General features: G+C 48.6%; 3 protein-coding genes across 6 annotated transcripts; 2 read left to right on the top strand and 1 right to left on the bottom strand.

Moving 5' to 3' along the window:
• Window positions 9,734-13,892, top strand: LOC106503212 (C-type lectin domain family 10 member A). The gene is made up of 10 exons (XM_013972063.2): window positions 9,734-9,882; window positions 11,004-11,194; window positions 11,799-11,912; window positions 12,205-12,300; window positions 12,390-12,461; window positions 12,566-12,637; window positions 12,802-12,888; window positions 12,980-13,134; window positions 13,379-13,485; window positions 13,641-13,892. Exons 2-10 carry the CDS (start codon window positions 11,128-11,130, stop codon window positions 13,795-13,797), a joined length of 927 nt encoding a protein of 308 aa, XP_013827517.1. The 5' UTR covers window positions 9,734-9,882; window positions 11,004-11,127; the 3' UTR covers window positions 13,798-13,892.
• On the top strand, window positions 17,616-19,991 carry SLC16A11 (solute carrier family 16 member 11). Of its 3 annotated transcripts, none has more exons than XM_018064518.1 (5): window positions 17,616-17,754; window positions 18,009-18,216; window positions 18,540-18,683; window positions 18,856-19,623; window positions 19,718-19,991. In XM_018064518.1, the coding sequence occupies exons 2-5, from the start codon at window positions 18,012-18,014 to the stop codon at window positions 19,945-19,947; spliced, it is 1,347 nt and encodes a 448-aa protein (XP_017920007.1). In that variant the 5' UTR covers window positions 17,616-17,754; window positions 18,009-18,011; the 3' UTR covers window positions 19,948-19,991. The 3 variants fall into 3 exon arrangements, with proteins under 3 accessions (XP_017920007.1, XP_017920006.1, XP_017920008.1); XM_018064517.1 differs by having other exon boundaries at window positions 17,616-17,759; XM_018064519.1 differs by having other exon boundaries at window positions 17,616-17,759; window positions 18,009-18,241.
• LOC102180151 (monocarboxylate transporter 13) lies at window positions 20,290-24,091 on the bottom strand. Of its 2 annotated transcripts, none has more exons than XM_018064520.1 (4): window positions 23,480-24,091; window positions 23,188-23,331; window positions 21,819-22,556; window positions 20,290-21,135 (listed from the first exon to the last, which is right to left on the bottom strand). In XM_018064520.1, exons 1-4 carry the CDS (start codon window positions 23,676-23,678, stop codon window positions 20,936-20,938), a joined length of 1,281 nt encoding a protein of 426 aa, XP_017920009.1. In that variant the 5' UTR covers window positions 23,679-24,091; the 3' UTR covers window positions 20,290-20,935. The 2 variants fall into 2 exon arrangements, with proteins under 2 accessions (XP_017920009.1, XP_017920011.1); XM_018064522.1 differs by having other exon boundaries at window positions 20,547-21,135; window positions 23,463-23,572.

Here is a 25,707-nt window from a genome sequence, read left to right as displayed (position 1 = left end):
TCATCATGACTAAGATAATCACGCTGGTGTGATCACTCACCTAGAGCCAGACATTCTGGAATGTGAAGTCAGGTGGGCCTTAGAAAGCATCACTATGAACAAAGCTAGTGGAGGTGATGGAATTCCAGTTGAGCTATTTCAAATCCTAAAAGATGATGCTGTGAAAGTGCTGCACTCAATATGCCAACAAATCTGGAAACTCAGCAGTGGCCACAGGACCGGAAAAGGTCAGTTTTCATTCCATTCCCAAAGAAAGGCAATGTCAAAGAATGCTCAAACTACCGTACAATTGCACTCATCTCACACGCTAGTAAAGTAATGCTCAAAATTCTCCAAGCCAGGCTTCAGCAATACGTGAACCGTGAACTCCCTGATGTTCAAGCTGGTTTTCGAAAAGGCGGAGGAACCAGAGATCAAATTGCCAACATCTGCTGGACCATGGAAAAAGCAAGAGAGTTCCAGAAAAACATCTATTTCTGCTTTATTGACTATGCCAAAGCCTTTGACTGTGTGGATCACAAGAAACTGTGGAAAATTCTGAAAGAGATGGGAATACCAGACCACCTGACCCGCCTCTTGAGAAACTTATATGCAAGTTAGGAAGCAACAGTTAGAACTGGACATGGAACAACAGACTGGTTCCAAATAGGAAAAGGAGGACGTCAAGTCTGTATATTGTTACCCTGCTTATTTAACTTCTATGCAGAGTACATCATGAGAAATGCTGGGCTGGAAGAAGCAGAAGCTGGAATCAAGATTGCCAGGAGAAATATCAATAACCTCAGATATGCAGATGACACCACCCTTATGGCAGAAAGTGAAGAGGAACTAAAAAGCCTCTTGAAAATGAAAGAGGAGAGTGAAAAAGTTGGCTTAAAGCTCAACATTCAGAAAAAGAAGATCATGGCATCTGGTCCCATCCCTTCATGGGAAATAGATGGGAAAACAGTGGAAACAATAGCTGACTTTATTTTTGGGGGCTCCAAAATCACTGCAGATGGTGATTGCAGCCATGAAATTAAAAGAGGCTTACTCCTTGGAAGGAAAGTTATGACTAACCTAGACAGCGTATTCAAAAGCAGAGACATTACTTTGCCAACAAAGGTCCATCTAGTCAAGGCTATGGTTTTTCCTGTGTCATGTATGGATGTGAGAGTTGGACTGTGAAGAAAGCTGAATGCCAAAGAATTGATACTTTTGAACTGTGGTGTTGGAGAAGACTCTTGAGAGTCCCTTGGACTGCAAGGAGATCCAACCAGTCCATTCTAAAGGAGATCAGTCCTGGGTGTTCTTTGGAAGGACTGATGCTAAAGCTGAAGCTCCAGTACTTTGGCCACCTCATGCGAAGAGTTGACTCATTGGAAAAGACTCTGATGCTGGGAGGGATTGGAGGCAGGAGGAGAAGGGGACGACAGAGGATGAGATGGCTGGATGGCATCACCGACTAGATGGACATAGTTTGGGTGAAATCCGGGAGTTGGTGATGGACAGGAAGGCCTGGCATGCTGCAGTGCATGGGGTCACAAAGAGTCGGACACTACTGAGAGACTAAACTGAACTGATGGCTAACATTGTGCATCCCTTTAAGGGCTTATTGTCCATCTGTATATCCTCTTTGACACAATGTCTCTTCATGTCTTTTGCCCATTTTCTAGTTGGATTTTCTTTCTTTTATTGTTGAGTCTTTAGAATTCTTTATTTATTCTAGATACCAGACTTTAGTTGAAGATGTGGATTGCAAGCATTTTCTCCAAATCTGTGGCTTGTTTATCCTTTTTGAAAATCTCACGTCTTTTTCTTTTTGGCTGCATAGGGTCTTAGTTGTGGCACGTGGGATCTAGTTTCCTGACCAGAGATCGAACCCAGGCCCCCTTTATTAGGAGTGCTGAGTCTTAGCCACTGGACCACCAGGTAATTCCAAAAATCTCACTTCTGAAAAGACTAATGGGATAAATAAAAATTTGGCAAGCCCAATTAAGGAACTGAGAGACAGGGCAAGGCCATTTGAAATAGGAAGGTAAGTGATGCTTTTCCCGTTTTGAAAGAACTTTCGTTGAATTCTGCAAAGTGAGAATGATTATTGACAAATGCTTTAATTAATACATTTAAAGCCGAGAAGAACTGAGGAATGGGGGAAATGGGGAGATATAGGTCAAAAGGCACAAACTTCCATGATAAGATTCACAAGTTTGGGGAATCTAATGTACAGCATGGTGACCATATCTAATGATATTATATCATATACCTGAATGTTGCTAACAGAGGAGTTCTTAAATATTCTCACCACACACACAAAAGAAATGCTAAATATGAAATGGGCTGGAAGTGGTAGGTAATACTGTGGAGACAGTCATTTTACAACATATAAATATATTAAATCAACACATTGTATACCTTCAGTTCAGTTCAGTTCAGTTCATTTCAGTCGCTCAGTCGTGTCCAACTCTTTGCGACCCCATGAATCGCAGCACGCCAGGCCTCCCTGTCCATCACCATCTCCCACAGTTCACTCAGACTCACGTCCATCGAGTCCGTAATGCCATCCAGCCATCTCATCCTGGGTCGTCCCCTTCTCCTCCTGCCCGCAATCCCTCCCAGCATCAGAGTTTTTTCCAAAACTTACACAATGTTCAGTTCAGTTCAGTCAGTTCAGTCTCTCAGTTGTGTCCGACTCTTTGTGACCCCATGACATGTCAATTATATCTCAATAAACCTGGAAAAGAAACTCAGGGAGGGGCAGAAGACATGGAGTCAGGACTTACTAAGAGGTGATAAAAAACCATTCTCCTTACCAGACTCTGTAAGTGAAAAGTAGGGAGTTGAGATGATTTTGAGGGAATTCGTGCGTGTAGCCAGAGAGTCATCCAGGGGAGAGGACCGCTTCTTCACCTCCTCTTAGCCCAATGTGCTCAGTTGCTTCAGTCATGTCCAACTCTTTGCAACGGTAGCAAAGGCTACCGCATGGACGGTAGCCTGTCAGGCTCCTTTGTCCAAGGGATATTCCTTGGACAAGAATACTGGAATGGGTTGCCATTTTCTTCTCCAGGGGATCTTCCCAACCCAGAGTCTGAACCCAAGTCTCCTGCATCTCCTGCACCGCAAACAGGTTCTTTACCACTGTGCCACTTGGGAAGCCCGTAGTTAAGCTGCAAACTTTGTTGGGATCCTGGAGTGCTATTTGAGAGAGGCAAGAAAAGTGCAGGGAGGCTGTGGATGTGCTCTTATGAATTTCAACTTTCGGAGTAACAGCTCTGGGAAGTCCCAAGTAACAGCAATCTGGAATCTTAATTGGGAAAATGTCCCGGGCAGTGCGTCCACTCCATGGGTTGAGACTTCAGATTGCAGTTTCAGGGGCTCCCGCTTGTAATCACAGGCTGCAAACTGATATCACCAGCAGTTTGCTTGCAAAAATGCAGCACTGGTTTCACTTTACCCTTGTTACAATGTGGTGTGTTTTATCTTGTGAGTCTTAGGATTTCATTAAACCCTGAGCAGCTGGCCAGACTCCAGGGGCCCTAGAATTCCAAGACCCACTCCCTTTCTTATCTCAAGTGCTGTGCTTGAGGGCAGGCATGGAATCCAGGCAGTAACTGGACAGTGTCCAGGCAGATCAGCAGCAAGGTCAAGGGCCTGCTCTCCTGTTTCTGAAGCCTGGACAAGACTTCCTCCCCTTAATTTGCCTAACATCGCAACATCCGGGGTCTTTAGTTGTGGCTGTGGAACTCTTAGTTGTGCCAAGTGGGGTCTAGTTCCCTGATCAGGGATCAAATTCATGCCCCTGCATTGTGAGCACAGAGTCTTAGCCACTGGACTACCAAGGAAGTCCCTATACTTAATCTTTTCTTACTCTAAAAAAATTAAATCCCACCTCAGATCACAGAAAGAACATTATCTGGATCACTGAAAGTGTAATAGGAGGGAAAGGGGCAGGGCACAACTTTTGAAAGAATGACATAGACCAAGGTCACAACATAAACCAATTAGAATCAAATGGGACCAAGATGGCAGAGAAGACTAGAAATGACAGCAAATGAAATGACACACTCAGAGGTCCCTTGACAGTTCCAAGCCACTGTTAAGAGACCAAGGAGTGGTCAGTGGCCCAAATCCTGGAAACCTCCACCCCCTCCCAAAAATAGTTGGAATAATCCTCCCACTCACTCAGTTCAATCACTCAGTCATGTCCAACTCTGAGACCCCATGGACTGCAGCACGCCAAGCATCCCTGTCCATCACCAACTGCTGGAGTCCACCCAAACTCATGTCCATCGAGTCGGTGACGCCATCCAGCCATCTCATCCTCTGTCGGCCCCTTCTCCTCCCACCTTCAATCTTTCCCAGCATCAGGGTCTTTTCCAATGAGTCAGTTCTACAAATCAGGTGGCCAAAGTATTGGGATTTCAGCTTTAGCATCAGTACTTCCAATGAATAGTCAGGACTGATTTCCTTTATGATTGACTGGTTTGTCAGTCCGTTAGGATTGACTCATTAGCATATGAAATTACCCAGCTTATAAAAAATAACCATGCTACATTTCCTCACCGAACTTGTCCTCTGAGATGGCCCACACTCTGTGGAGTGTGCTTCTCTCTGTATCTGAATAAATCCACTTCTTACCTATCATTTTGTCTCTCACTGAATTCTTTCTATGGTGAGACATCAAGAACCCAAGCTTCATTAGGTCCTGAAACCAGGTACCGTGGGCTTTGGCTAGGTCTGAGTCCAGCCATTTGGGTTCAAGTCTCAAGCAGGGTTTTGGCTGGGTTTGAGTCCCAGCCACATGGATTTGAAACCCAAACTGGGTTTTGGCTGGGTTCGAGTCCCAGTCTGAGGTAAATGGTTTCAACAGCATATTTGACTAAGTTTTCATCTGTTGGTTCTTCTGTGTGTGGGTTCCCAGGAGGACAGGGACAAGTGTCTGTTTCAGACCTGTGTCATGATTGATACGTAAACAATACAAGCCTCTGTGTAACAGTTTTTGAGAAAAATTAAATAGCAATATGGATAATAAATATATTTACAAGGAATGAGTAAGAGGGATATAAATTATACTGCTGTGCTGAAACTAAAAAAAAAAAAATTATAAGGGAATCAGACTTTGGTAGGGCAACCTTATCAAGTAAATCACACCACATATCCAAAGAAAAATTCTGCACAATTATCAGATTTAACAAATTTTTATCAGTCTGCTCCTGATGGCAAAACAGAACTTCTCTCAATGATTATCCTATTCACAAAATGTCATGACAGATCTTAAGGCATCAGCATCGCATAGCCAGGGGGAAAGCTGTTTTTCCTAGAGAGTTAGCAACTTATGGAAAATGCTCAAAGTTTCATTTATTTAGAGGCATAGAAGGAGAACTGTTTCATCTGTGGGTGAGATCCACATACAGTTTATCAGCAGAAAATCCCATCAATTCTACCTTCACAATGTGTTCAGAATCAAAACGTTTTTCACCAGCACCATGCACAAACCACCATCATCTCTCAACCAGATATTACAATAGTTTTTTCTCAGTTTTATTGGGGTCTAGTTGATTTACATTGTGTTAGTTTCAGGTGTACAGTTAAGTGATTCAGTTATACATATGCTGTATATATATTCATTCTTTTTCAGATTTGTTACCCATATCGGTTATTACAGAATGTTGAGTAGTTTCCTATGTGATACTGGAAGTTCTTTTTAGTTATCTATTTTATATGCGAAAATGAAAGTCGCTCATTGTGTCCAACTCTTTGCGACCCTCAAGGTCTATACAGTCCATGGAATTCTCCAGGTCAGAATATTGGAGTGGGTATCCTTTTCCTTCTCCAGGGGATCCTCCCAACCCAGGGATCGAACCCAGGTCTCCCACATTGCAGGTAGATTCTTTATCAGCTGAGCCACTATGTAGCAGTGTGTATGTATGCTCGTCCCAAGCTCCTAATTTATCTCTCTTCCCTCCCCCCCAACCCAACTCTGGTCCCTTTTCACAAAATTCGCAAGAGTCACATTGTCACAGTTAAAATATAAACCAGCCCACTCACTCCTCTGCTGTCACCCCCACAAAGCCTGCCCCTCTAAGTCAAATCTGTGACGATAGCCTACAGGCCCTGAAGAGTTGGAGCTCCAGGTTTCCTAGCTGAGTGTCATCTACTTCTCCCTCACCTCCTTTGGGCCTTTGCTTGGATATCAACTTCTCACTAAGATTATTCTTTTGAAAAATAAAAAAAAGTATTTATTTCTTATTGCATCAGGATCGTTTGTTGCTGCAGGCTTAGCTGCCCCCCAAGGCATGTGGGATCTTAATTCCCCAACCAGGGATTGAACCCGTGTTTCCTGCCTTGGAAGGTGGATTCTTAACCATTGGACCACCAGGGAAGTCCCTCAGTAAGGTTGTTCTTGACATCCTAGTCATGACAGCCTGTTAAAAATTGACCTTATTGTACCCATCTCCTTGCTATATTGTCTTCCTTAGCATTTATCACTGCGTGACATTATATGTGTTTTACTCACTTATTCTGTTTATCTGTCACCCACTAGAATATAAGCTCTGTGACCAGGTCCTTTCTTATCTGTTTGTTTACTTCTGCAGGATGTCTCTTCTGAAGGAGGGGGCCTGGCATATTGTAGACACTGTTGATGAAAATAATCAATAAGCCATAATAAGAATAGAAAAGAATTCTCTTTGAGCCTAGCTGAGGACTATAGCCCCAAAGCCAACTTCTCAGATTTCTCTGAGAAATTAACTGGTCCAGAGTTTCAGCATAGTTTTCTATTGTGTCAGAACATTAAATAATTCAGAAATATGTTTCTTCCAGATTTTAAAAACAACCAGACCAAAACATACACAGTAAGAAGCATGGCCTTGGCACCTGGGAAGGGAGTCTTATGGTCAAAGGAGGAGCAGCATTGGCATCCCAGGAAGAGGAGAATTTCATCTTTATTTTTGACATGGACATTCTTTACTTCTGGTCAGTGTGTTCTTCCCTCTAAATAATTAAAGTGGATGCACAATGTGTATTTGACAGTTCACAAACACATTGTCATAACTTGGCATACAATTCAAGTTAGCTCATAAAAAAGCCAGAATGACTTTCCCATACCTCCATATGTGACATTTTCTTTTATTAACACCCAATAAATGTTTTTGAATGGATGGGTGAATGCTTGTGAAACCGATTGGTGTCATTTCAGGCGGGGTCCAAAGAGCTCCAATATTGTAGTCCTTTATGTCTCAGTTCAGAGCAGAGTTCAGCAAGAGCAAAGTGGTAGATAAGCTATTTATTAGACTAGGATACTTAGGGGCCCACAGTCAGGTGGGCGAGAAATGCTGCACCCTGAAGACTTAGTGGGCTGCAGTGTTTTAATCGAAGGGAAAGCAGCGGAGGGGGAAACCCCTCTTTGTCTTTCTTGAGTTGACGTCATGCTTCCCTCATCAGCTCCTCCTCCAAGTTGAGCAGGGGAGTTTCCCTGTCCCTGTGTGGCCAAGCTAGACCCACAAATTATTGTTTTTTGTGTATTTAGAGAACATGTACTAGGGATCATTAACTGACTGAGTTCACTGGGCACTCACTATGTAGGTCTTATGCAACCATTGTTTTATTGTTTGGGGGCATGTCCCGTGCTTCTGTTGCATGGTTCTGTTATTAAGCAAACCTTGAGTAATCATTAACTTATGGGGGTCTCCCATATTTTTCTAATTACAAACCCTTGGTGGGATTAACTATTTAATCACCTATTTTGTCCCTTCATTCTGTCCCTACCACTTGGATAAATGAATGGAGAAACATACAATGTTCTTTGTGGGAAAGATTCAATAATGCAAAAATTTGATTATCCCCCAATTAATGTGTGAATGTAAAGCAGTACTGTGATAGACACAAAGATAAGACAGCCAGACCTCACTTCCAAAAAGGACTTGGTGCCAAGTCATGGGGTGTGTAACCTGTACACACAACACAGCCACTTCCCCTGAGGCCCCATCCCTGCTGTGATAGCCGTATCAGCTAACTGAGCGAGATCAGGTAATAAAGGCCCCATTTCCATGAAGCAATGGGCAGCTCTGACAGCGAGTGCAGTCTGAACCCCTAGAAGCCCCTGTCGGATGTGCTGAAGCTTTGTGGGGTCTTTGTAGCTCTAACTTCTCCCTCTACCACCACCTTCTCTCCCCTTCCTTCACAGGTGTGATCCCTAAGAACTAAACTGTACCCCATATTCAGTCTCCACATTGATTCCAAAAACCCAGCCTGTAACAGATACTAATCCAAACACTGAATAAATGCAAAGCAAGAAAGCAAAAGCATACTGGAAAAAACCTAAATGTTTATCATAAGGGAAAAAGCTTAGTCAATAAATTATGGCACAGCTTATGAAATGAGATGAAGTTAAAAAAGAAATAAAGGACAGTTTATGAACTGATGTGGCCAAATAGTCTTAACAAAATGTTAAATGAGTTTTAAAATGCAATTATCAGAGCACAATCCCATTTAACTAGAAAATAGAATCTGAAATGTATTTGCTTTCCTTCTTCCCCTTTTAAGATACTAATAATCTTTCCTATGAAAAGATTGTATGTGTGAATTCAGGGAAAACCCCTTAGAGGGATTTAGAGAGCTGACAGTATTAAACTGAACCCCTTTCATGAAGATAGTATATTCAGAGAAAGCCCAGGCTAGGGTGTGGGGCAGCCCTAGGCTGGAATTCTGGCTCTTATGCTTATCAGGCGAGTGATCTCGGGCAAGTCACAGGATGGTTCTGAGCCTAAATTCTTCATCCAAAATTCCTCCCAACAATCTTGTGGGAATTGAACGGTTAATGCAAATGTCTGGCACAATCCTCATCACAGATTTGATGCTCAATAAATTCTATTCTTTCTCCTGGATCCTCCCTTTCCATTCCAGCCAGGGGGTCCTATTCTCCACCACCTCTTCCCTCCATTCAAACGATATGAGGATGTAGCAGGGAAAAGCCAATTCTCACTCCATGTTGGAACTGTTTCTCTGAGTTGGATTTTTTATTATAATCATACATAAAGACCTGCCTCAGAGCATCTGCCCCTCTGCCTGACTGTTAAAGTGTTCAGGACCCTGTCCATCTGTGGATGGAAGGAAGGAAAAAATCAACACATCCCTGCCTGAGGTTTGCCATTCTAGGAGATATTTGCAAGACTAATAGCCTTTTTACTTTGTTTCCTCACCCCTTTCCTGACCCCATCTCTGGTCTATAAAAGAAGATGGTTATTTTGAGACGTTATTCTGCCATCTTCTGGAAGTCCAGTGCCTGCATTCTGAATAAAGTCTTTTTCCTTGCCTCAACACCTTGTCCCTGTCATTTAGTGATCAGAGCAAGCTTGGACTTGATAACAAGGAGAGCTGGCCAGAACTCAGGGAGCTTGCTGGCTGAGGCCCCAGAGGAAGATGTCAGGGGCCTTGGGTCAGGATTGAGCAAGAGTAGAGCAAAGGGCTCCTCTGGACCTGGGTTTGCAATGATGGAGATGTCAACAATTCCGAGATGTTCACATCAAGGAAATGTAAGGCGGTGCGGGACAGAGGAAGAGCAACACTGGAACTCTGGTTCCTTCTGATCCAATGTTTCACTGCCAAATAGTAAAATTAAGGAAGTCACTGGAGGTCTAAAAAAGTCCAGCTGCCCTACACACGCCACCTCTGCCTGAGTTTTGATTTCAATTCCTTCTTATTAGTTACTTCCTCAAATTGAGGAAATGGGAGTTTCCCAGTTTATAGACTCTTGGTCATTCAGACACAAAGACTAGCAGGTCTCCACTCAGGTGACTCTTCCATCGGCCACCCCCATCCCAACTGTCCGGGATTTCGTTTTTTCCAACTCTGGTCATTGCTGCACAAAGAACTCAAGAATCACAGCCTCTTGACTTCTCACAGGTAAAGGGGCCAGGGATGCATGTGAGACTAAAAGGGCAGGGAGGATGTCAGAGAAAGCAGGGAGAAGGGACCATGGGTCTTTGGTGGAACTCAATGGTAAGATATATAAGGGGGCAGGTTGGGGATTTAATGACTCATGGGAGATTTTCAACTCTATTCCCTTCATTGGATTTGGATTAAATTAGGGAGAAGGCAATGGCACCCCACTCCAGTACTGTTGCCTGGAAAATCCCATGGATGGAGGAGCCTGGTGGGCTGCAGTCCATGGGGTCGCTAAAAGTCGGGCACGACCGAGCGACTTCACTTTCACTTTTCACTTTCATGCATTGGAGAAGGAAATGGCAACCCACTCCAGTGTTCTTGCCTGGAGACTCCCAGGGACGGGGGAGCCTGGTGGGCTGCCGTCTATGGGGTCACAAAGAGTCGGACACAACTGAAGCGACTTAGCAGCAGCAGGGTAGCTACAACCTTGGTCACAAACTGATACTTACAGTCAACCCCTTCCCTAGCCCGGTTCTAGCCCTGTCTTCAGCCCCTACTCCAGCCACATCTCAAACCCCATACCAACCCCAGTGGCAGCTTCACCCCCAGAGTTCTTACATCATTAAAAAAAAAAAACCTTGGGGGCAGCCCAGCAGGACACACAGGATCCTAGGAACTAGGGATGAAACTCCTGCCCTGTGAAGTAGAAGCATGGAGCCTTAACCATTGGACTGCCAGAAAATTCCCAAGTTAGCTTGACTCTTAACACCAGCCTGCCCCTCTCCCCCACCCCCCGAAAGCTTGAACCTCAACTCTGTCCTATTTTCAACTTCAGCACCAAGCCTATGTCTATCTCCATTCATGGCTTCAACACGAGTACTGATCCCAGTACTGACCCCAGGATGAGTACTGATCCTAGTAGAAGATGCAACCTCGGTTCCAGCCCCAACATCAGACCTAGTCCTAGCAATGCATTTAGCTCCAACTTCACCTCCACCATCACTCCAGACTCAACCTGACCCTAGCTCAAACCTCATCCCTGACCCCACCTCTGACCTCGGCTGCAAACCCAAGCCCTTCCCCATTCCTAGCCTTCACCATGGGTTCCTTTTCAAACCTCACTCTTTTCTCATCTCCAGCCCTGCCTTGCAGCTCCTCCCTGGTCCCCGCGTTCCCCCTTTAATCCAGCTCCTGCCCCGGCCTGCCTACTGCCTCGGCCTCCACTTCTGCTCCAACAGTCTCAGAGACCGTGTTGGTCCAAACATGTCAGTGAAGTACGAAGACCTTCAGTACTTGGAGAGTGAGAAAAAAAGCCAGAGGTTTACAGAAGGTAAAGGAAAGGGGAAACAGTCTTTGCTAAGCCTCTTCTTAATATGTTTAGAAGGCTTTCTGCTGTCAAGTGTGTCATGTCTGCACCTCTACCATGTGTCCTGGTGGGGTCCCCCACTCTGAAGGGGGTCAGGGCCCAGCCTCTGGGGGACCTGGTATGAAGAGAATTTAAGATCCATAGTGGGCCTGACTTCCTGTGTGCTGAGGAAGGGCAAAAGCGTAAACTGTCTTTCTAATGTGTTTTCGCCCTTGAGTGTGAGCTTGCCTTGTGGGCTTAGAGTGTGGGCTGCCCCTCGCTCTCTCTGGGTCCTCCTGCTACCTCCCCAGCTCTGATGAGAGGACCTTACACATTGCGATGGTCCTCTGTCTGTGTGTCTTTGTGTACACATATCCCCAGGCATGTGAGGGGCCCCTGTATCTGAGCACTTGGGCTGGTCCATGAGGAGTCAGAGACCTGGACACCCCTGGTCCCCCAGTTCTCATCCGGCCTCCCACCAGCATGAGCTGCACTGGCCTCCTCCCTGAGAGGTCCCTGTGGCCCCATCCTCAGCCCCGTCTGTCCCACCACCTGGACCCCCTCCTCCTGACACCCTCTCCTCCTGCAGTGCTGTTTTCTTCCCAGACCTTTCTGAAGCGGCTCCTCTCCAGCCCTTGCCTCCTCCTGCTCTCTCTGGGCCTCAGCCTCCTGCTGGCCAGCATCTGTGTGATGGGATACCAAAGTGAGTGGCACATGATGGGCAAGGAAGAGAGAAATAACGAGGTGTGGTGGGGATGCTGAATGCAAGAGTGATTGGATGAGGATGACTGCTGATTCTGTCACTTGTCAGCTGGGGGATGTTGTCAAATTATGTCCTCTCTCTGAGCCTTAATTGCCTCACTTGCAGTATAGGACCTCTCCTTTTGGGTGGAGTCACTGAAGGGACCCATGAGATGATGCGTGTTAGGAGCCCAATGCTGGCATAGAGAGGGCCTGACAACCCTTAGCACTGATTGTCCCATCCTCCTGATCAGATTTCAAGTTTCAGAGTGACCTGCAGACCCTGAGAACAGGTTTCAGTAACTTCACTTCAAACAGTATGGCCGAGGTCCAGGCACTGAACTCCCAGGGTGAGCCTGACATGAAAGGGGCTCTGGATTGAGGTGGGGTGGGGTGGAGCAGGGGTGGAGGCTGACTCCTGAGTCCCTGAATCCTCCAGGTGGCAACTTGCAAGAAATGATAACATCACTGAAAGCTGAGGTGGAAAGTCACAAGCAAGAACTGCAAGCTGGTGAGACCCTCAGGGAGAGGGTGTGGAGAGGTGGGGACTGGGCTCTCAGACTGGAGGGTGGGGAATGGGAGCAGTAACAGGGTGCTGAGTGCCCTCCCCTCCAGCCCGTAGCTTGAATGACAAGGTGCTTTCTCTGGAGAACAGGCTGGAGAAGGAGCTGGAAGAACTCAAAGCAGGTCAGGCCCTTACTGCCTTCTACCTGGGCATGAGGTGTGTGGGAGGGCAGGGCAGGGCGGTTCCTAGGCTGGGTCCTGGGCATGGACCCCCAGTCTCCAGGGCCTCATGGAGCAGAAGCCACACCCAGGACACTGTACCCACTGCCCATCTGTGTGCATCCCAGGTGATTCTGAAATGCTCCTTCAAGTCCAGCAGCTGGTCAAGAACCTGAACTCCCTGACCTGCAAGATGGATGCTCTCAAGAGCAATTGTAAGAGCTGTGCGGGGCATGCCTGGAGCCAGTTCCTGCCCACATCCCCCTGGGCAGCATCACAGCCACTCCCCCAACCCCGGCCCCTTAGGCTCTCAAAACACAGCCTGCTGTCCCACCAACTGGCTGGAGCATGAAGGCCGTTGCTACTGGTTCTCTTCCTTGGTGAAGCCCTGGCCAGAAGCTGAGAAAGACTGCCAACTGAAAAATGCCCACCTGGTAGTCATCAACTCCAGAGATGAACAGGTGAGGCCCTCAAGCTCAGGTCCCAAGACTGGTCTCATTGGCATCACCTGGGGAGTTTTAGCAACCACTGCAATCTAAGCCAGAGTCTGAGATTCCACTTGTTCCGGCATTGGGATCAACACCCTGAATTTCCTCCATGGCTTTAATGAACCCATGAAGTTCAGAACTGATAGTCCAAGGAGCTGGCCTTGGGGTGGGGGGTGGGGGGGCGGGGGAAGTCACCGCTGCCCTTCTGTCGTCCCAGGATTTTATCCAGGCCAACCTACGTCCTTACTTCACCTGGATGGGCCTCAGTGATCAGGATGGAGTCTGGAAATGGGTGGATGGGTCAGACTATGAGACCAACATCAAGTGAGTGCCTCGGCTTTCTGTACCTTCTTCCTTCTTCAGCTCTGCTCCTCCAGGGTCTGGCCCACAGCCCCTTCTCTCCAACCTGGATTCTGTTCTATCTGTTCTTCCTAGCTGGCTGTTTTCCTCTCACACCAACCCTCCCCCTCCCCAACCAGGAATTGGAAGCCAGGCCAGCCGGATGACTTTCATGGGCATGGACTGGGTGGGGGTGAGGACTGTGCCCATTTCCACCCCGATGGCAAGTGGAATGACGATGCCTGCCAAAGACCCTACCGCTGGATCTGCGAGGCTGGACTGAGCAAAGGCAACTAAGAGAGTGGCCCCTGCCTGGGAAATGGCAGGGTGGGGAAGGGGGACCCTTCTCCTTGTAGGAGAGCAATAAACCCTGGGAGATTAGAGCACTGCCATTGATTTGAGGTTCTTTTTTTCCCCTTAACTTTGAAAAGACTATCTAGAGTTCCTAAGGTATTTTTTAAAAATTTCTGGTTTATTGAGGTATAATTGACGTATGAAATTGTAAGATATTTAAATATCAGGCTTTGATACATATATACTTTGTGAGAGGATTCTCGCATCTAGTTAATGAACACATCCATAACCTCACGTTTATTATTTTTCCTAGGTGAGAATACTTAAGTTCTACTCTCAGCAAATTTCAATTATAAAATAGTGCTATCAACTATGGTCACCACATTTTATGTTAGATTCTCAGCTATAAGACTTTTATAGCTGAAAGCTTGTTCCCTTTTACCAAACTCTTCCTATTCCCCTCAAACTCCAGCCACTGGCAACGACTTTTGCACTTTTAATTTTTTTTCCTGACTTTTTTTTTTTAATGATTCTGCAGATAAGTGATATCATGCAGTACTGTCTTTCTCTGTCTGGCTTATATTACTTGATATAAATACCCTCTAGTTCAATTCATATTGTTGCATATGGCAGGATTTCCTTCTTTGTCAAGGCTGAATAATATTCTGTCATTATATATATATGATGGAATTTATATATGTATATATGATAGAATATTATATTATTCTTTATCCCTTCATCCACTGATAGACACTTAGGCTGTTTCCATATCTTGATTATGGTGAACAATGCTCCAATAAAAACGGCAGTGCTGGTATTTCTTTGATATCCTGTTTCAATTTCCTTTGGATATAAACCCAGAAATGGAATTACTGGATCATATGGTAGTTCTATTTTTCATTTTTTGAGACATTTCCATATGCTTTCCATACTGGCTGTACCAATTTACATTCCCACCAAGAGTGCATAGATGTTTCTTTTTCTCTACATCCTCACCAACCTAAGGTTTTTTTTTAACCTGAAAAATCAATTTTACTGAAGTGTAATCCTTACATAATAAAATGCATCACTTAAAGAGTAGAGATGACTTTTGGTGTGGCCCAAAAGGATATTGTATATTGGTGTTGATATACAATACAGTGTTATCAACTATGGTTACCATGTTTTTTTAATGTTAGATTCTCAGACCTTATTCATCTTATAACTGAAAGTTTGTTCCCTTTTACCAACCTCTTCCTATTCCCTTCCAACCCCCAGCCCCTGGCAACCACTTTTCCACTTTCTGTCTTTTTTTAATGATTCTGCAGATAAGTGATACCATATTGTATTGTCCTTCTCTATCTGGCTTATAGTACTTGCTATAAATGCTCTTGAGTTCCATTCATGTTGTTGCAAATAGCAGGGTTTCCTTCTTTCACAAGGCTGAATAATATGCTGTCATTTTATACATACCTTTATGTATATATTGGATATGGGCTTCCTGGGTGACACTAGTGGTAAAGAACCCATTTGCCAATGCACAAGACGTAAGAGATGCAGGTTCCATCCCTGGGTTGGGAAGATCCCCTGAAGGACATGGTAATCTGCTCCAGTATTTTTGCCTGGAGATTCCCATGGACAGAGGAGCCTGTTGGGCTACAGTCCATAGGGTCGCAAAAAGTCAGACATGACTGAAGTTCCTCAGAATGCACAATATATATTGGCTATATGGTAGAATATTATATATAGGTATATATGATATATAGATCATATATACTATTTTCTAGTAGTCATGTATAAATGTGAGAGTTGGACCATAAAGAAGGCTGAGCACCAAAGAACTGATACTTTCAAACTGTGGTGTTGGAGAAGAGTCTTGAGAGTCCCTTGGCCAAGATCAAACCTGTCATTCCTAAAGGAAATCAATCCTGAATATTTATTGGAAGGACTGATGCTGAAGCTGAAGCTCTAATACTTTGGCCACCTGATGTGAAGAGCTGAGTTATTGGAAAAGACCTTGAAACTGGGAAAGACTGAGGGCAGGAGGAGGAGGGGGTGAAAGAGGATGAGATGGTTGGATAGCATCACTGACTCAATGGACAAAATTTTGAGCACACTCTGGGAGAGAGTGAAGGACATGGAAGCCTGACATGCTTCAGTCCATGGGGTCACAAAGAGTTGGACAAGACTTAGCCACTGGACAACAAACTAATGGAGTATTATATTATTCTTTATACATTCATTCATTGATAGACACTTAGGTTCTTGCCATATCTTGACTATTGTGAATGATGCTCCAATGAAGACATAAGTGCAGATACCTCTTTGATAGCCTGTACAGAATCTGCCTGCAATGAAGGAGACCTGGGTTCTATCGCTGGATTGGGAAGATCCCTTGGAGGAGGGCATGATAACCCACTCTAGTATTCTTGCCTGGAGAATCCCCATGGACAGAAGAACCTGCTGGACTACAGTTCATGTGGTTGCAGAGTCAGACATGATTGAGAGACTAAGCACAGCACAGCATGGCAGTTCTATTTTTAATATTTTGAGGCACTTCCATATACTGGCTATACCAGTTTACATTTCCATCCACAGTGCTAAGTGTTTCTTTCTCTCTACATCCTCACCAATCTAAGATTTCTTTAACCTTAAAAATCAGCTTTATTGAGATGTAATTCTTACACAGTAAAACGTGTGTGTGTGCTCAGTCATTCGTTGCGTCTGACTCTTTTCAACGCCATGGACCGTAGCCTTCCAGGTTCCTAGGTCCATGGGATTCTCCAGGCATGAATAGTGCTGTTTCTTATTTGCAGAGAGTTTCTCAACAATTAGGAAACACTGCCACCATGTGGCTGTTGGGTAATGTGGCTGTCGGCCAAACAGTAATGTAAACTGCCAGGTTTTCTCTGTTGTTTAATAAAGGAGAGAACAAAACCCTTGATTCAAAGTAAATCAATCTTAATGTAAAAAGGAAAGTTTTTCCAAGAAATCAATACCTGGGTTCAATTTTCGGATTTCTTACTTTGTTTTTAAAATTCCCATCTAAATCTTCAGGGATTCTGATCCCAAGAATCCTTTCTAGCCCCAGAAACCCCTAGCTCAGAATCAATCTACCATTTCCAGGTCAGTTTGGCATCAAATTGTCTCCAGGCCGTTTCCCTCCGTGGTGGCAGATTCTATTTCAGTAGTAGGTCTGTTCTTGGATGGTTCCACAGTTGGACAGACCCAGACTCAAATATTTTTCTTACTTTCTTTCTTTCTTTCTTTTTTTTAAGTTTGGCGACTCGGGCAAATCACATAACTTCTCTAAGTCTCAGTGACTTCATCTGTAAAATGGAGGGAACACCTTTTCACAGGGTGATTGTGAAGATGCAACATGACGTGTATATGTCCCTGGCCCATCACAAGGAAGTCCTCTTCCTTCTGCTCTGTCCTGGAGGGCGTATTGTCGTTGAGCACGCAACATGTACTGGTCTGTGATTTGACACCCGAGGTTTACCAGGTTCTCCAGCAACGTTCCCTGAGAACGTTGGAGCTGCTCATCCCCTCAGGCTTTGGGAGGACACTATTTCCGTGCGTTGCCTACCAACGTTGGGGAGGCTGGCGATTGCAATCCATGCATCTCCCGGGTGCGCAGCCAGCTGCAGGTGCGTGGGCATGGGCGGGGAGGTGTTCGTTCCTCGCCCCTCCCTTCCTCGGGATTGGGGGTGTAAATGGATAATTCAATCCGCGTGGGACTCGGCTCGGTGGATTGGCTGTCTCAGCTCGCCCCCGCCCTCGACACTCCCCATCCCCCCGCCCGCGCGTCCCAGGTGGCTCAGGCGCCCTGTGGCGCTCTCTGTTTACCTTGAGAGCCGGTCCAAGTTGGGCTCCATCTCTGCATTTGCTCCCCTCTAAGGCCCCGCCCTCTGGGGAAGCGGGGAGAAAACCGGGCCTAGCCTTTCTTCGCCCTTCCCCTCCCCCGGACCGCCCAGAGAGGTCGGGTAAGGGGAACCTGGTGTGTGTGGGAGGGGGAGTCTCAGAATTGGGGGATCTGGCTGTTATCCCGCTCTTGTACGGCGCGGACCTGGAGTTCTAGCCCTAGGCCTGAACACCGCCCCCCCCCCGCCCTCCCGCCCACCCCCTCCTCGCCTCCGTCCTGTGGTGCTCAGGGCTGGATCTCAGGTATGCTAAGATCCATAAAGGAGACAGAGACGTGGCTACTTCTCTGATAGATGTTCCCCCTTCCCCAGGAGATGATGACCCCCAAGCCAACCGGACCCCCGGACGGGGGCTGGGGCTGGGTGGTGGCGGCCGCAGGGTTCGCGGTGAATGGGCTCTCCTACGGGGTGTTACGCTCCCTGGGCCTCGCCTTCCCTGACTTCGCGGAGTATTTTGACCGAAACGCTCAGGAGACGGCGTGGGTCAGCGCCCTGGCCCTGGCAGTGCAGCAGGCAGCCAGTGAGGAGGGGCCCCGAGGTGGGAGGTAGGAACTGGGGTGGGGGGAAGTGCCGTGAGAGCAGTGGTAGAGGACACACTTGACTAGTTAACAAACAACCTAAGACAAGTCGACCCTTAGAGTTCGACCTTCAGACCTAGGTCGAATTTAAAATTCTAAGTTCTAGAATTGAATGGGCCTTGAGATGAAGCGGGGCAGGCTGGTGGTGGTGGTGTTGCTATAAGGCGGGGGAGAAGTTTAGGCCAGGAAAACAGCCAATGAGAAGTGTTCGAGCGAGTTTGGGGGTCCAGGGGGCGTGCCTTCCCTTGACTCCGCCCCCTTCCAGGCCCAGTAGGCAGTGCCCTGAGCACCCGCTGGGGGGCGCGCCCCGTCGTGATGGTTGGGGGCGTCCTCACCTCGCTCGGCTTCGTCTTCTCGGCTTTCGCCCACAGTCTGCTGCACATCTACCTTGGCCTGGGCGTCCTTGCTGGTGAGGGGAGAGGGATACCCGGGTTCTTAAGGGGGTGATGGTGGAGATAGGAGCTTGTCGGGTAGGGAAGCCGAGAGGGCGGGGGCCTCCTGCGAGAAACGAGAAACGGAGCTAGGATGGCAGGGCCTGACAACCCTGGTTTCTGTCTTTACCCGGTCCTATCCATTCGCAGGCTCCGGCTGGGCGCTGGTGTTCGCCCCTGCCCTGGGGACCGTCTCCCGTTACTTCTCCCGCCGTCGAGTCTTGGCCGTGGGGCTGGCACTCACGGGCAACGGGGCCTCCTCGCTGCTCCTGGCGCCTGCTTTGCAGCTCCTCCTTGATAATTTTGGCTGGCGGGGCTCCCTGCTCCTCCTCGGAGCCGTCACCCTCCACCTCACCCCCTGTGGCGCCCTGCTACGACCCCTGGCGCTTCCTGGAGACCCCCTGGCCCTACCCCGAAGCCCTCTAGCTGCCCTCGGCCTCGGTCTCTTCAGACACCGGGCCTTCCTAGTTTTGACACTAGGAACGGCCTTAGTGGGGGTCGGTTACTTCATCCCCTACGTGCACTTGGCTCCTCACGCTTTAGATCGGGGCCTGGGCGGGTATGGGGCAGCGCTGGTGGTGGCGGCGGCTGCGGTGGGGGATATTGGCGCTCGGCTCCTCTGCGGGTGGCTGGCGGACCAGGGTTGGGTGCCCCTCCCGCGGTTGCTGACGGTATTCGGGGCTCTGACAGGCCTGGGGCTGCTGGCGGTGGGATTGGTGCCCGTGGTGGGGAACGAGGACAGCTGGGGGGGCCCCCTGCTGGCAGCGGCTGGGGTCTACGGCCTGAGCGCTGGAAGTTACGCCCCGTTGATTTTCTGTGTGCTCCCGGAGCTGGTGGGCATCGGAAATGTGGTACAGGCCACCGGTCTGGTGATGATGTTGCTGAGCCTCGGGGGGCTTCTAGGCCCTCCCCTGTCAGGTAAGGGCCAGAGCCAGCAGATCCTCTCGCCACCCTCACCCCCCACCTGCATCTGGGGACCCAGGCCTCTAAGTTCCTTTCCCTCTCCTCTCAGGCTTCCTAAGGGATGAGACCGGAGACTTCACCGCCTCCTTCCTCACGTGTGGCTCTTTCGTCCTCTCTGGCAGCTTCGTCTATTTGGGGCTGCCCAAGGCGCTGCCCTCCTGCCGTCCGGCCTCACGTCCAGGCACTCCACCCCCTGAGATGGGGGAGCTGCTCCCGGTCCCTCAGGTTGCCCTGCTCTCCCCGGGAGACCCTCACTCCACTCTGGACACCACTTGTTGAGCCCCTCCCCCAATAAAGACATTTTATCTGCTTTTCCTGCAAGCTCCAATTGTTAGGCAATCTATGCTGCAAACAGTCTGCTTAAGATATCCAGAGAAGCTGGTTGATGGGAACAGGATCCCCCTAAGCCATGGCAGGCGGGGTGTTTATCCTGTCAGTCCATTTCTCTTTGCCATTATAACAGGAAACCTTTGAGGCACTCCCTGTCTGTCTGCTTCAGGTTTGTTGGAGGCAGAGGGGTGCTCATGAGTGCTAGCTGCCCCTTCCTCATTTCCCAGATAAGTCTTTCTGCATTTCAGTCCCCCTTTACTGGCCTGAGGAAAATACAAGCATCTCAGACTTCTCTCTTAGCTTTATCTCTCCCTTCCAAACTAGCACCCCTCCCCCATATCTCACACCATTTTCTTAATTTCTAAGTTACAGGGGAGAGTGGGAAAGAGGGAAGTCTGTGGGCAAGTGGGAGAAACTGTGGTCCAGAGAGCAGACTCCAGGGTTAAATGCTCTGGGTCACCAGAGGTCCTGGATACCTCCCCTCCACTCCCCAGTCTGACCCTATTCAGCCCACTCAGGCTTATGGGCCCAAGCACTTTCTGAGGTTCTGAGTTTTGTCCAGTTTTCTTATTCAGTTTTATCCCAAAGACAGATCTTTTCCAAGGAGGGCAACATTAGAGATCACATGTAAAAAAAACTATGAGAAGTATCTTGGCCTTTGATTTTCCACAGTTGATTCACAGCTCAGTGGAGTAGGCTGAACTCCTGGATCCTTCAGAAAAAGTTGTGGGAGCAAACAAGAGACAAGAATCCTCGAGAAAATACAAAGGGTTGGCACACACATTGCAGGAGCCCCACGCCTGCTCTGAGGGGCAGGGAGGGGGTGCAGATCAAGATGCTTAAGGCATTGTGGTTCTCTGGGTGCCAAGATGGGGCAGGAGAAGACCTGGAGCCACCAACCTCTTGTTTTGTGGGTCTGTCTGCCCCTTCTTGGAGTTCAATCCTCTCCCAGCCCCTCCTCAGGCAGGGGGACTTTGGTATCCAGTGCCTCTGTTACAAGGTCCTGGGGCTTGGAGGTAGGAGCTGAGACGCAGAAGAAGTGGGGCAAAGTGATGAGAACTCCACTTCCTGCCAGAAGGAAGGCCCCAGCTACCACAAAAGAAGCTGTGTAGTTGCCTGTCACATCCCGGAGGTAGCCTAGGTTCAAAAGAGAAAAAGAATACACATGGGTGATCTGTTTCCTGGGACTGATGGCTCTGACACATTTTGGGGTGGAGGGATGAAAATGATCCTTAACCCATCATCTTGGAAGAGTTCAGACTGGGTAAGCGTGAGAACTCTGGTTTCCCAAGGGCCCTCAAAATGTCACTTCAACCACCTTCCTGCCTTCAGAAAGGACTGCCAAACTAGCCAGTTTAGGGCATCCCCAGATTTGGGGATACAGATTGAGTCAGCCACACCTGTGCCTTTCTTTCTCTTCCATGCCTTCAGTTAATAGTTAGAGGAAAACATTAAGGGTCTGAAGGTTCTGGCTTCTGAAGCGTGGGGATCTTTGACCAGAGGGCTCAGGCCCCTGGCCTGGGGCCCAGTGGGCCAAGGGAAAAGGCAGGCACTAGCATGCTATGTCTGGCGGAATCCTCTGAAAACCCCAGCTGTAGGTACACTGCCAAGGGTGCCTCAGAGGTCCTCGTAATCTTTCCACAGCCCCAGTTTCTTTCCCCCAGACGTGTTTCAAGGCTGCTGTGATTGACTATATGGGCTGTGTATCTTCCATGGCAGAGGGCAGTATTAACATATGCTATGTCAATTCCCCTCCCCCCCACCCCCCGCATGGTAAAACACAGCAGCCATGGCCCACCTGGAAATCCTATTCCCCTTACCTGACAGAGGAGCCCCCAGAAGCCCCCCGATGCTTTCTACCATCTGTACCAGTCCCAGGCCACAGTATATCTTTCCAGTCCCCACCAGTTCAGGCAGCACGGAGAAGGCCACTGGGGTCAGGGCCCCTGATGTGAAGCCATAGGCCACAGTCAGGGCCACCAAGCCAGTGGGCACCTCAGCCACAGGGTACAGGGCCAGTATCACCCCAGTCAGGGTGGTCCAGAGCATCAGGAGTCTTGCCACAGGCCCTGGGACAGCATCGCCTAGCCACCCAGAAGCCACACGCCCCACGAGGTCAGAAATAGCCGCCACCGAGAGGAGGAAGGCAGCGGGCAGCGGGTCCCAACCCAGGTCCCGAAGATGGGCCACCAGGTGCACGTAGGGAATGAAGTAGCCAGTGTTGATCAGGGTGATGGCAATGGTGTAACGGAGGAAGGGGCCGTGACACAGGAGGGAGGTGATCTGGGCCCCAGGGCCACCCACGACAGGGTCCTCAGCCAGGGAGAGTGGACGGAGAAGAGCACCGCAGGCCACTAAGTGAAGGGAGAGGGCAGACACCAGCAGTAGGGCCCCCCGCCAGGCATAGTGGTTGAGCAGCCATTGGAAGAGTGGGGCAAAAGCAAAGGAGGAGAGGCCCACGCCCGTCAGTGCCAGCCCGGTGGCCAGGGATCGCCGGCGAGAGAAGTAACGGGACAGGCAGGCCAGGGTTGGAGTGAAGGTCAAGGCCCAGCCAGATCCTGTCAAAAAGGAAGAAGTGGGGGTTGAGGACCCCTTAAGGAATTCAAACACCCAGTCATCCCAACACTGCCCAGCAACAAAGTGGAGCACAGGCCTAAATCACAACCCTGGTTCGATACTTTCTAGCTGTATGACCTTGTGTACCTTAACCTCCTGACTTCAATCTCATCTGCAAAATGGAGGTAATATAACTTAGCAGACTCTGGAAGCTTAGAGACACTGTTTGTAAAGTCACTACCACAGAACTTTGCAGTTAGACCTGGGCTCTACCATTGCTGGCTGTGTGAACTTCATTTGCCAAATTGCATAAGCTTTAAAGACTTTCTGCATCTGTAAATAGGATAATGATGTTTATTTTACGGCCACAGTATCTTACACAACTTTACAGTAATTCATTCCTTTACATTCCAGTTCCACCAGTTCTTGCCTTGAATCTTTGAATTTCCTGATCTCCCCTAACCTGTTTATCACTTTAGTTACCTCTGTTAAGAATTCCCTTCCAGGCAGAGGTGCTAGCTAAAACTTTCTCTGAGAGATTCCCCTGTCTTTAGGAAGGAGCAGGAAGAAGGTAAAAGTCCTGAGGCCAAAAAGACTCAGGTTTTGACTCACTGGCCCTGCTCAGGGTCTCACCTGAGAGCAACCCAATACTCAGGTACAGGTGGGTCAGGGAGGTAGCAAAGGAGGCGAGCAGCATCCCCAGTGCAGCCAGGATACCCCCGGTCATCACCACAGGCCTGGGACCGAACTTCGTGCTCAGCACACTGCCCACTGGACCTGAAGAAGAGGAAGATTTCTGCGAGAAAATCTCAGGCGTCCTTCTCCAGCACCGCTTCCCTCCCCAAGTCCTTTACTGTCCCGGTATCCCCCACTCCCTTCCGAGGGTCGAGGGACACAGGACTCCGGACCTAGGCGCAGCACTCACTCCCGAACTGCTGCACCGCGATTCCTATGGAGGCGATCCAGGAGACTCGCGCGGCCGGCTCTTCAAACGCCGCCACAAATTCCACAAAGAAGACGCCGAAGGAACGGAGCACCCCGAACACCAGCGCCGACTGGAAGAACGCTGAGAGCACCACCATCCATCCCCAGCCCCCGTCGGGGGGCTCGGCCCTATAAGCCATCGGGGTGGTAACAGGGCTGCCTCTTTAAGCCCCTTCGGGAGCGGAGCTCGGGTCGTTCCACCTCTGCCCACCCACCCAGCCAGACAGCTCGGTGCCGCGCCAGAGAGGCGAGGGTGGCAGAGAGGAAAGTACCAACGAGGGCTTGAAAGCTGCAGAGAGGCTGCGTGAGACGCCTGCGCTTCTCCCCTAGTGGGGGAGATTATAATGGGGAGACTAGGCCCGAGCTGGCCCCCACGTTCAGCGCCGGGGGGCGTGGCTCCGCTGGCTTCAAATTTGGAGTCGAGGCCCGGGCGGGACAGACTGGGGAGGGGGCTGAACTGGGCCCCACCCCTGAGGTGCGCCCGTCCCCAGGTGGATTATCCATTTTATCATTGAAAGTGTTACACCTGGCCAGCCAGGGTCTGCATCCCTGTCCGAAGCTCACCAATAAGGACTCGGGACTCCTCATCAGGGGGCGGAGCCAGAGAGGCGGGGCGGAGTTTAGAACCCGTCCTCTACTGAACAACGAATGGGGCGCATGCGTGGAGAGGGGACTTTCGGAGGCCAAATAGTTGGGCCCCACGTGACCCAGGAGTGTGCACTGCTGCAGCTTCGGTCCCCTGTCCACCTAGTGGGCTAATTTCATCGGGCTTCTGCACAGAGATGCGCACGTAAGGAGTCCGTGGGGGTTGATGGTGGATAAGCTGGTTCAGGAGAGGAAAACATATTTAATAAGGGGTCCAGGAGTTGAAACGCGGGGCGGGGGTAGGGGGCGTAGAGCGATTATGAGATAAGGTTAAATCTAGATGCCTGGATGGAGAGGGTTCAGAGGCCAAGGAAAGAGGAGAATGGGCTGTTGGATTCCTGGCATATATTTCTGTAATGGGAACTTGTTCCTGTCCCTTCTGTTCCCACTAACAGGAAACCTACAGGTCACAGAGACCAAAAATAACTGGGCAGAGGAAGTGCATCTGTGAACTCACTCAGAGCCCCACCAGCACCCGTCTTCAGTGGGGCTGGAAACTTTCCCTCTGCCCTCCGGTAACAACCACTTCCTACTGGGGGCAGGAGGAGAAGGGGACGACAGAGGATGAGACGGCTGGATGGCATCACTGACTCGATGGACGTGAGTCTGAGTGAATTCCGAGAGTTGGTGATGGACAGGCAGGCCTGGCGTGCTGCGACTCATGGGGTCGCAAAGAACTGGACACGACTGAGCGACTGAACTGAACTGAACCACATTTTTCAATCCCATGATGGGATAGACTAAAAGAGACAAGCCATGACCACTGGTACAATCAGCCCTTTCTTCCCAACCAGTACCCAGTTCCTCCAGCCTTATGTAGCACTGATGATTTGGCTTCAAGCTCCTTAAAACACTGACTTTGAAATCTGAGCTCAAGGGGTCAGACAAGTGGGGCTGGAGTGGGGAGGACGGTTGTGTAATTTTAAAAAGCATATTGAGCCTTATACTTTTTTGTATGTGGGAAATAAAAATAGTCATACCCAAAAAGTTTTTTTCGTTCTTTCTCTCTCTCTCCTTTTTTTTTGTAAGTGGAGTCAGAACTTTGACCAGTAGGGAGTATATCAAAGATGTAGAAGTTGGTGTGGCTATATAACATAATAGTTAAGAGCACAGTCTGTAGTATCAAATTGTAGTTCCAATCCTGGCTTCATCACTTATTAACTTGGCCAAGATACTGAATCTCTCAGTTGGTCTCCCTACTTGTAAACTGAGGCTAGTAATAGTTCCTACTTTTAGGTTGTCAGGGGGTTGAATTAGAAAATCTATACACTAAAATGCCTTGGGCTTCCCAGGTGGCATTAGTGGTAAAGAACTTGCCTGCCAGTGCAGGAGATGTTAGAGATGTGGGTTAGATCTCTGGGTCAGGAAGATCCCCTGGAGGAGGGCATGGCAGTCTACTCCAGTATTCTTTCCTGGAGAATCCCAGAATCTCTCCTGTGGACAGAGTCGTCTGGTGGGTTACAGTCCATAGGGTCACAAAGAGTCAGACATGATTGAAGTGACTTAGCATGCACATGAAGCAGG

The sequence above is a fragment of the Capra hircus genome, chromosome 19 (genome assembly GCF_001704415.2).
Source record: "Capra hircus breed San Clemente chromosome 19, ASM170441v1, whole genome shotgun sequence".
NCBI classification, from domain to species: domain Eukaryota; kingdom Metazoa; phylum Chordata; class Mammalia; order Artiodactyla; family Bovidae; genus Capra; species Capra hircus.
Note: the sequence above shows the minus strand (reverse complement) of the source record. Positions and strands in the feature narration are given on the sequence as shown.